The 10312-nt window shown below is 46.4% G+C and overlaps 1 protein-coding gene across 1 annotated transcript in view; it reads left to right on the top strand.

The window, feature by feature from the left end:
- The window catches only part of NEDD9 (neural precursor cell expressed, developmentally down-regulated 9), a 26305-nt gene that overhangs the window by 11274 nt on the left and 4719 nt on the right, over nucleotides 1-10312 (top strand). The window contains exons 2-4 of the mRNA XM_007464185.1: nucleotides 7791-7892; nucleotides 8384-8485; nucleotides 9288-10300. Coding sequence (XP_007464247.1) covers nucleotides 7791-7892; nucleotides 8384-8485; nucleotides 9288-10300 — 1217 coding nt within the window. The remainder of the gene's footprint in view (nucleotides 1-7790; nucleotides 7893-8383; nucleotides 8486-9287; nucleotides 10301-10312) is intronic.

The following is a 10312-nucleotide window of genomic DNA, read 5'->3' as shown; positions in this document are numbered from 1 at the left end:
AAAGAGTCAAAACAGGGGTGAGCGTTGGAGGAGAGAAATGAGAGTTTGTGATAAGTATGTGAGCAGTAGGGCTTGTGCAAGGGAGCACAGAACATGGCGGGACCTGAGACCCTATTAATCGGTTTTCATAGGGCCGGTGGGTGGGCAAGGAGGATCTGCCTTCATGAATGGTACAGCCTGCTCCCTTCCCACTTCCCCCAGCGCACCCCTGAATGGGCAGCATCTTGCTGAAGCTCTCCTAACCACGGGGCCTCTGTTTCTGCTATGCCCCATCCCAGGCTCCCACCAGCTCAGCTTTAAGGAGGCAAACTAGATGCCCAAGGGAAACAGCGCCCCCAAGTAGACTTGCTGAGACCTTGGTACAAGTGATACCATGTGAACAGAAGTTGTCTTTATAGAAAGTGTTTTGCTTCTAGACATTCCTCATGGGTATGCGTCCTACTTCTTGGTGAGATCCTCTTGACAAACCCAGCATGTGCTCTTCCACTGAAAAGAAATGCAGGGGAGAGATTCAATAAAGTCTCTTGGGTTTGGGACTTTGCTGTCTTTCTATTGGATAAATATCTTTATCTCTCAGATTATAAAGCACATTTTCTCCTGGGGTTTTCCACTGGTGTGTCTTGTGCTGTTATGGTGATAACTGTGACAATGGCAACACTGATATGACCAGAGTAAAATAGTAACCCAAGTAAATACACTGATGATCACCAAGGGCAAAAGTCTCTTGTCACGTACCACTTTAATTTGAAATTCCCATTGCCTCGTAGACCTCACTGGGAACACTGTATACATTTGTGAAGATTAGTTTCTTTTTCCATGACTTAAATCTAGGAATGATTAAATTTTGTATTCTCCTACGGTTTAATCATGAAACATTTTGAAAGCAAACAGCCTTGAGATCTGTGATCACCAAGACAGAAACATCCTCATCCTATTTGGAAGGAAGCAGGAATTGGCTGTTTTGTTCTTGTTTCTGTTGCCTTGTCTCCTGAATTCCTAGTTATCTTTGATTGTGTGTTGGACATTTGTGGTTTTTAAAAAATATTTGTAGAAATAATACAAGGCCTGTAAAGCTGTTCAGAGAGAGTAAAAATCCAGAGAGGATTTTACTTCCTCTGCCAGCCTCACAGGCACACATAAATCTAATTTCAGGCTTTGAGATGTTCTTGCCAAGCCGGATGACGTAAAACCTAGCTTTAGCCTGTACAAGGGTAGGTTCACTTCCAGCTACTCCTTACTTTTGCATGCGGCCCTTAGGGTCCCAACCCAAACTGCGGGTTGGTTATCAGGGTCCCTACCTTGGTGAGCCCTAGAGTCCAATGTTTCCCTTCCCCCACAGAAGCTGAAAAAACACACTGTAGCCCCTCAGACCTGTTTTAGATCAGCAAATGCCGCCAGAGAAAAAGCAGCCTCAAAATTTGGGCTTCCCTCTATGAATTCCTTCTCCACTTTTCAGTTTTGACCTGGTAATCAATCCTTTACTATCCTTTAACTTTTGATGTTATCAAGATTTTTCATATATTCTCCTCACTTTTTTAAAGCTGTCTTCATTAGGGTGATTGATCTGAATTACCTAGTCCACAGTTTAAGCCCAAAAGTAAAATCTGCTTAACCTAGGTAACAATTATGATAAAAATAGCTGAGACCTACGGGTTTATGCTTTGCCAGGTACTTTATGTACTTGATCTCATTTAATACTCCTAATAGCCTCTAAGTATTATTACTTCTGTTTTACTAATGAGGAAACAGGCCAGGAAATACCTTGGTCACGTCGTCACAGCTACTAAGTGGTAGAGCAAGGATCTAGATCCAGCTCTGCCTGGGTCCAGCTTACGTTCTCAATCACTCCCCTCATCAGACCTAATCCTTTCAATGACCCAAAGACCCAATGTGGCCTTGGCCTTTGGTAGAAGACTTCATGCAACACGGGCCTGTCGCATATTTTCAGAACTAGAGAAAGAATGACTCCTGTTCCTTTCTATTGCATTTTTTTTCTGATGTTAAGGTAAAAAGCAGAGTTAGTTTTCATTTCTTTTTGTAAAACTCCCCCATATGTTTCTGGCTTGTGGCTGAGAAGAACCCAGGTGTTTGGGTCACATGCAAGCTCTAGATTGGGGAAAAGGAAACCATCTAGTGGCCCTTCTTTGCCGCCATCCAACCGTGGTTTGCACCAGATAGTGGTACAGGTGATAATTCTTCCATGGTGTCTGATTTCTCAACTTTACCTAACATTCACCCTGCTTTCTTGGCCACCCCACTTGCCCAGCACTACCATGCATGGCTGATAAGACATGTCCCTTATCCCATGGGTCCCACTCATCCTAGAGCTGACTTACCTGGAAACCAACCTCATCCTGTTTAGTGTCCTCTCCAGATCCACACCAGTTTGCTTAAGAAAAGCCTTGAGTCTTCCTTTAGTTCATTAATATATTCAGTCAATATGTTTATCCAAGATCTACTATATTCAAGGCACTGTGCTAGGCCCTGCTGTTTATATACAAATGGAGGAGAAATGGTCTATGTCTCCACAATGCAAAGAGAAGAGATGGTCTGAAACAGTGAAACCTCAAGGGTTAAGCAGTGTTAGAAATGTATATGCACACGTGGAAGGTTCCAAGGACGGAGATACTGTGTCTGTCTGAGAAAGGCTTTGTGAGAGAGAGGCACTCAGGTTGGTCCTGAAAATTGAATGAAATTTGCACATGAGGAAAGAAAGGTGAGTATCTTGGACAAAGACACAGTGTGAGTGAAGACACAGAGGGGTGGCACACAGGGCACCTATGAAAAACGGAGTGGTTCCGTCTTGCTAAAGCATAGAACTGGTGAAGAGCTTTCAGGTCCTGCCCTCGGACTGAGGAGGAAGGAAGAAATACACAGATGAAAGCAAGGACTGGGCACCCTGGGGGCCAGAGACGTGTCGTTTGGCCAAGATGCTGTTTGAAATATTTGAGCCAATTTCCAAAATCAGGTATCACATAAAAATCCAGATTTTTTTTCTTTAATCATTTAAATTTTATTTATTTTTTACACAGCAGGTTCTTATTAGCTATCCATTTTATACATATTAGTGTATACATGTCAATCCCAATCTCCCAATTCATCTCACTACCACCGCCCCCCTCCAGTATCCCCCCTTGGTGTCCCTCCGTTTCTTCTCTACATCTGTGTCTCTATTTCTGCCCTGCAAACCAGTTTATCTGTACCATTTTTCTAGCTTCCACATATATGCATTAATATATGATTTGTTTTTCTCACTACCACCGCCCCCCTCCAGTATCCCCCCTTGGTGTCCATACGTTTCTTCTCTACATCTGTGTCTCTATTTCTGCCCTGCAAACCAGTTTATCTGTACCATTTTTCTAGCTTCCACATATATGCATTAATATATGATATTTGTTTTTCTCTTGCTGACTTACTTCACTGTGTATGACAGTCTCTAGATCCATCCACATCTCTACAAATGACCCAATTTCGTTCCTTTTTATGGCTGAGTAATATTCCATTGTATATATGTGCCACATCTTCTTTATCCATTTGTCTGTCGATGGGCATTTAGGTTGCTTCCATGACCTGGCTATTGTGAATAGTGCTGCAATGAACATTGGGGTGCATGTGTCTTTTTGAATTACAGTTTTCTCTGAGTATATGCCCAGTAGTAGGACTGCTGGGTCATATGGTAATTCTATTTTTAGTTTTTTTAAGGAACCCCCTCTGACTTCTCATGAAAATTGGAAATATCTGGCAACACAGGGAGTATTTTTTCAGGATGGTGGTTGGCTGGAGCTGAGGACTGGCTGCCACCTTTCAAAAGAGTATGAATTCTGTGCCCCCAACACAGGATCCTGGCTTAGCTCTCCCTTCACCCAGCCAGCTCAGCCCACAGGCATCTAAGCGTAAGGCCCTGGCTCCGCTACAGGCGCAAACTCAATCCACCTGAATGTGGAGACACGAATGACAGACCTCAGGGCTCTGTCCCAGCCCACTGACTCTCACACCTGATGGTTTTCAGTGTTCCCTAGCCCTCGCTGCTACCCCAGACACAGACTCCCTTTTCAGATTTCAGCATGCATGGCTCTCAAAATTATGAGACTCAGAAGTCTTAAGAGTATCTCTAAAAAGCTTGTGCTGCCCAGAATCTGAGGCTCAAAATGGTGTGAATCAAAGTGTGGGGTGGGGTAAGTCATGTTTGCTTGTTTTTTTCTACAAGCGGAATTGGTAGAGAGCTAACGTGACCCCAGTCTCCAGGCTTTAGATCCTCCCCTGCCGGGGTCCGGCCTCCGAGATTTAGTCCGTGGACTCTTCCCTTTCTAAACATCTGTAGTCTGCCCTTCTCTGCTTCATAGCTCTTCTCAAAGTGTCCACCTTCAGACTCTTCCATTAGTTGACAAGAACAGTATACTGATGTCCAAGGAAGGTTGGATCCCTCATCTGGACAGAAAATCCATATTTGGAAAATGCAAATCCTCTGCAGGGGAACCAGGAGAGTAGTCGGTCATGGAGCCCTGGGGAGCCCACGGTTCAGCCCGCTTTGTGGCAACGCTAAAGAGCTAAGAGGTCAGTTTGGTAATTCCTAAGGCTAAGCCCTTATAACTATAAATAAATACGCAGAATGAAAGGAATGCAGGAAAGAAAAACAAATGGAGGAAAAAAGGAAATGAAAAACCTGACTTGATTTTATTGAGAAAATTAGAAGATGTCCTTTTGTGTAGCAATTACATCAGTGCCTTGCCGTGCAAATGCCCAGGAGATTTCTTCCCAAATGTACATTCCCTTAGCTAGACCTTGGTGTTCCTCATAGGCTGAGGTTCAGTAATCCTGGGAAAGTAGAAAGGTTTTTGTGGACTGTGTCAATCAAGAAGAAAAGGCCTTATGAACCACAAAACTGGATACTTTGTAAGGTACAGAACAGTCAGCACTTTCCTCTGAGGGGAGAACACACAATTGGCATGAAAGTGACCCAAGCAATGGGGTGAGTTGGAGAAGGTCCAAAAGTAGAGGATGTCCAGCTCCTTTTGTTCTCTCGGGCGTCACAAAGGGGCTCACTCTGTGCCCTGCCTGTGTCTGACCAGATGCACAGCCCCAGTCCCATTTCCACGCCATTTGTGGACCGATGTGAATTGGATAGTAACATCAGGATGCTGGCATCGGGGAAGGTTGTATTTTGTTGGCTTTTTCCCCCTGTGGTTTTCACCATCTGTTTCTTTTAATGCATAAACAAGGAAAATGACTGGTTTGGAATGCAAAGTTTTTAAAAAACCAGATGACCACAGGCATCCTCTAAATGAGAAAGAGAGAGCACGCGGGGGGTTCTGTGACATTTGTCAGGAAGTGAGACCTTAAATACTGGGAAGCATTAATGCTCCCTGCCAGGGGCGATCTGCAAAGGCAAGGCAGAGCCTCGCTGGCGACCCGCCTTCCTGAGGTTGTGCCTTATGTTTACATGTCACCAAGCGCTATTTTCAGATACTAGCACCACCCCATCTGTCTCCCAGCCTTTTTAAACTAAAGATGAAACACGTCTGCTGACCTTCAGCATAACCAGCCTTGGTTTTCCATTAGCGTTGTTACTAACTTGGCAACCTTGGATAGAATCCACTCTTAGAAACTTATAGACTGAACAAAAGCTGTGCTGTGAGCAGGTTTTATTAAACAGCCGAAACAGAGAGCTATAAATAGAGGAGCTGATGAGATAGACCAAGAGAAGATACTTCCTTTCTCTCCTGGACAATAGCCAGTGAAGAAAAAAATTATATAAGGGCATTGGGAACACAGTGTATCTTTCTTGAGCAAAGAGCATCCTGCTTTAAAAAGGAAGATTTGCTCTGCACAGTACAGTAGCCACTTTGTAAAGTGGTTCTGTATGTTGCATGCCAACAAACCTTAAAGCAAGAGATTCCTTTTTTAAACCCGAGGCAGTGGAGAGATTGGATGGGATGGTGGCTGCATACTAATCTCTTTTACCTTCATTTCAAGCCATAATCAGCTACAAGCACCAGGGATTTAAAAGCAAATTGTACCCGGGAATTTAGAGCCCCCAGGGAGAAGGGCATTGGTGCATTTGGCTGAGTTCCACCCATTTCGGGGTAAGATGGATATGAGCATTTTTTGCATAGTTTTGCAGGCAGCCTGACGCCAGAGTTTTCACATTAGAGAAAGGATAAAAGATGATGGTTTCTTAGGGAAAAACAAACTCTTCCTAATTTGCAGTGTCTGTTCTCACAAATGTCATGAGCAATACTTAGGTGGGTGCTGTTAGCATTCGGGGGACAGGGGTTAGGCAGAAACAAGACCCTAGTCGTTTAGAAGCTTTGGGGGGATTAAATATATTTTCAGAGGAGTTTAAGTTCCAGTCGTTTCTCTGCCTGTGCTTAGGACACAATGAAGTGTGTAGATATGAAAATGCGAGCCTGTCGGGTGAGATTTGTTTCATTGACATTGGTTCCAGATGCTCGAGCTGGGATGAGTGTACTTGACTTTTGACATCACTTGGACGTAGGTACCGTCTGGATGTTTGCTTCCCCGGTGGAAATGGGAAAATGATTAGACCTCAACTCTCTTCCTGGTCGGCTCCCAGACTCAGTATTTCATGTGTTTCATTCGTTAAAATGAAAGCTCCTGGAGGCTTCTAAGGGCAGCGCTGTGTGAGCCTTCATAAAAGTACTCTAGTGGCCTATGGAATTTTAGTTATAATCATAATAACGTCAGATGAAGAGGCTTCCTGGCGAAGGTATGAGAGGAATTTTAAGTGGCTGAACTCTATTTACAAATAGTTTCAGAGCCTTTTTTTTTTTTTTAAATGCTGTGCTTTTTTTTTTTTTTTTTTTTTTTTTTTAAAGAAAATAGATGCTTTCACCCTGTCATTGTCAAGAGATGGAAGCTCTTAATCTTTCCTATAAAAAATTCTTTACATATATTCCATTGGAAAATATTTGTGTCCACGCTTTTGCTTTCTGTATATCATCAAACATACACCCCACAGTTAAAGTCAAAACAGCAGCCTCTAAAGTTTTACTGCAGGTTCTAATCATAAAAGATGTTGTGGAAATAATACAAGAGAGTTGCGGGAAAAAATAACAATTGAGCACTGAATTTTTACTTATGATCGTGAGATAACATACTAATAAAGGACATTGATGGGAATAGGGTCAGGTATAAAAAGAAAATCATCACCTTTCTTCTCCAATCCTGCAACAACTCCCTAAGTACAGTTTTTTGGGTTTTTTTTTTGCGATATGCGGGCCTCTCACTGTCGTGGCCTTTCCCGTTGCCGGACGCGCAAGCTCAGCGCCCATGGCTCACGGGCCCAGCCGCTCCGCGGCACGTGGGATCCTCCCAGACCTGGGCACGAACCCGTATCCCCTGCATCGGCAGGCGGACTCTCAACCACTGCGCCACCAGGGAGGCCCTAAATGCTGTGCTTTTGATGCTCCAAAGGGTTGATCTAGGACTTTCATAATTCAAACATGATTCTCCTTTCAAGTACCTTTTGGGAATTCAGACTTTATCTGACTAACTTTGAGGTGATTTTGTTACCTTGAGGAATGGGGACAGAGGTATTTCAGGGAATGGTTCTTCACTGGGATTCAAGAGGAATTTAAAAGTTTACCGGCCTGGTGTCTCCTTCCTTTTGTCTCTTCCCTCTTTCTTTGTGTGTGTGTGTGTTTTGTGGGTTTTTTTTCTTTCTTTCTTTTTAGTTGGGTGAAAGATGAGGGTGGAGTGTCTGATTAGGAGGCTAGGAGATGCCCTCAGGACTGGCTTGGAATTTTACCCCCGTGTCTTCCTGTCCACAGGTGATCACGCCGATGAGGACAGGCCATGGCTATGTGTACGAGTACCCATCCAGATACCAAAAGGACATCTATGATGTCCCTCCTTCCCAGACCGCTCACGGGGTGCGTACCAGAAATGTGGTCACTGGGGAAGAGGGAAGCTTTCCTTCAGGGCTACAGAGGAAAGGGAAGTTCACAAAATATGTACGGGTCATGTGACGCTTTATTTAGGTTGTCTATCCAGGGGCCATTTTAGCCAAAATGTTATTTAAGTTATGTTTTCTGGATTTGCGTTATTAGGGAATCGAGGCTTTGACCTAACAAAGCTTTTATTGCTTATCAATTTATCAGGCAGCGTAAAATTTAAGCTACAACTTAAAATACAGACAGTGTAGGCAGTTTACCTAAGATCATTTTTATATTCAATCTAAGTCAAAGAATACAAAATTGAAAAAGAAAAATTCCATCGACCCTTTATTACATAGAATTCAGCTGAAGAGCAAGGGAACACATAACCTGGTAAATAAATCCATCATTAAAAGCTTGGTACATAAAAAATGACAAGTATAAGACATTTCCGTGCTGGGTAACTCTGGTGGGGTGTTTCTCTTCAGGTGTACGACATCCCACCGTCGTCTGTGAAAGGCCCCATGTTCTCAGTTCCAGTGGGAGAGAGAAAACCTCAAGGGGTCTATGACATCCCTCCTACCAAAGGGGTAAGTGAGCTACTACAGAGCAGCAAAAAACGTGTGTGTGTGTGTGTGTGTGCGCGCGCGCGCGTGTGTGTGTGTGTTTGTGTACTGGGATAAACAAACCAAAGAGGAGAAGCTAGCCTTTGTAAGAGAGTACAGGGAGGGAAGAGAAGGGAGAGGGAGGAAGAAACGGCAATAAAGATAATTCTAGGAATTCCATATTTAGGGGCCCACACTAAAAAAATGGGGAGTCGGTAAGGAGAGCAAATAAGAAGGTAAAGTAATCAATTCCGTGTGGCAAGCAACTCCTGTATCTCATATAGCTCATGTTTATATAGGGTGTCACAGCTTACTCAGGCCGTATATATATGGGTTAACGCATTGGACTCATTCTGCCCAGGGAGTACAGTTATCCTGATTCTACAGATGAGGGAACTGTGTCTCAGAACACGGAAGCAGCTTATTGGGCAGCACACGGCTGACAGGTCCGGGAGAGACCCTAGGCCTCCTGACGCCTGGCCTGGGCTGCTAATGCATCATCTGCCCTCCCAGCCTGCAGCAGCTGAGGAAGGAGACCCAGGAGGTCTGCAAAGCAGGCCCAGGAGAGCAGCGCAGGCAGGAGGGGTCCACGCAGGGCAGCGTGGAGGCCAGGGAAGGATGCACGAGTCAAAGGGCCGGGGAGGTGAGGGCAGGGAGACGCTTAGGGGTGGAGGGCGAGCGAGAGGGAGGCAGCACCTGGCCCTCATCCTGATGTACCGCTCAGTTTCCGCACCATCACGTGAGCCAACTGAGCGAATAACAGCTTCGCTCTCCACTTGCTTTTCAGGGATACACCATTCCACCTCCTGCCTGCAGAGATGAGGCCGGGCTTAGGGAGAAAGAGTACGACTTCCCCCCTCCGATGAGACACTCTGGCCGGCCCGACGGCAGACCCGAGGGCGTGTATGACATCCCCCCAGCCGGCACCAAGCCCCTGGGGAAGGACCTTCACACTAAATATAACGGCGACGCTGCAGCGGAGCTGGCGCCACGGAGACACCAAAGCATTTCCCTGAGCCACCCGGCCCCGCAGCTGCGCCAGCCCGGGGGCTCCCAGAACGACGCCTACGATGTCCCCCGGGGGGTCCAGTTTCTGGCAACGCCAGCAGAAACCAGCGGGAAAGCAAACCTCGAAGAGAGAGACGGCGTTTACGACGTGCCGCTGCACAACCCGCCGGACGCCAGAGGCTCCCGGGATGCGGTGGACGGCGTCAACCGGCTGTCCTCCTCCAGCACCGGCAGCACCATGTCCACGTCCTCCACCACCTCGAAGGAATCTTCGCTGTCTGCCTCCCCGTCCCAGGACAGAAGGCTCTTCCTGGATCCAGACACGGCCATCGAGAGGCTACACCGGCTGCAGCAGGCCCTGGAGATGGGCGTCTCGGGCCTGATGGCGCTGGTCACCACCGACTGGCGGGGCTACGGGTACATGGAGCGACACGTCAACGAGGTCCGCGCCGCCGTGGACAGGGTGGAGCTGGCCCTGAGGGACTACCTGCACTTCGCCAAGGGCGCCACGGCCAACGCCTCCTGCCTGCCGGAGCCCCCACTCCACAACAAGATGAAGCGGGAGCTCCAGAGGCTGGAGGACTCCCAACAGATCCTGAGCCAGACCAGCCATGACTTAAACGAGTGCAGCTGGTCCCTGAATGTTCTGGCCGTCAACAAGCCCCAAAATAAATGGGATGACCTGGACCGGTTCGTGATGGTGGCAAAGACGGTACCAGATGACGCCAAGCAGCTGACCACGACCATCAACACCAACGCGGAGGCCCTCTTCAAGCTGGGCCCTGGCAGCTCGCATGGGAAGAG

This window comes from Lipotes vexillifer, unplaced genomic scaffold (genome assembly GCF_000442215.2).
Source record: "Lipotes vexillifer unplaced genomic scaffold, Lipotes_vexillifer_v1.1 scaffold1773, whole genome shotgun sequence".
Taxonomy (NCBI): Eukaryota; Metazoa; Chordata; class Mammalia; order Artiodactyla; family Lipotidae; genus Lipotes; species Lipotes vexillifer.
Note: the sequence above shows the minus strand (reverse complement) of the source record. Positions and strands in the feature narration are given on the sequence as shown.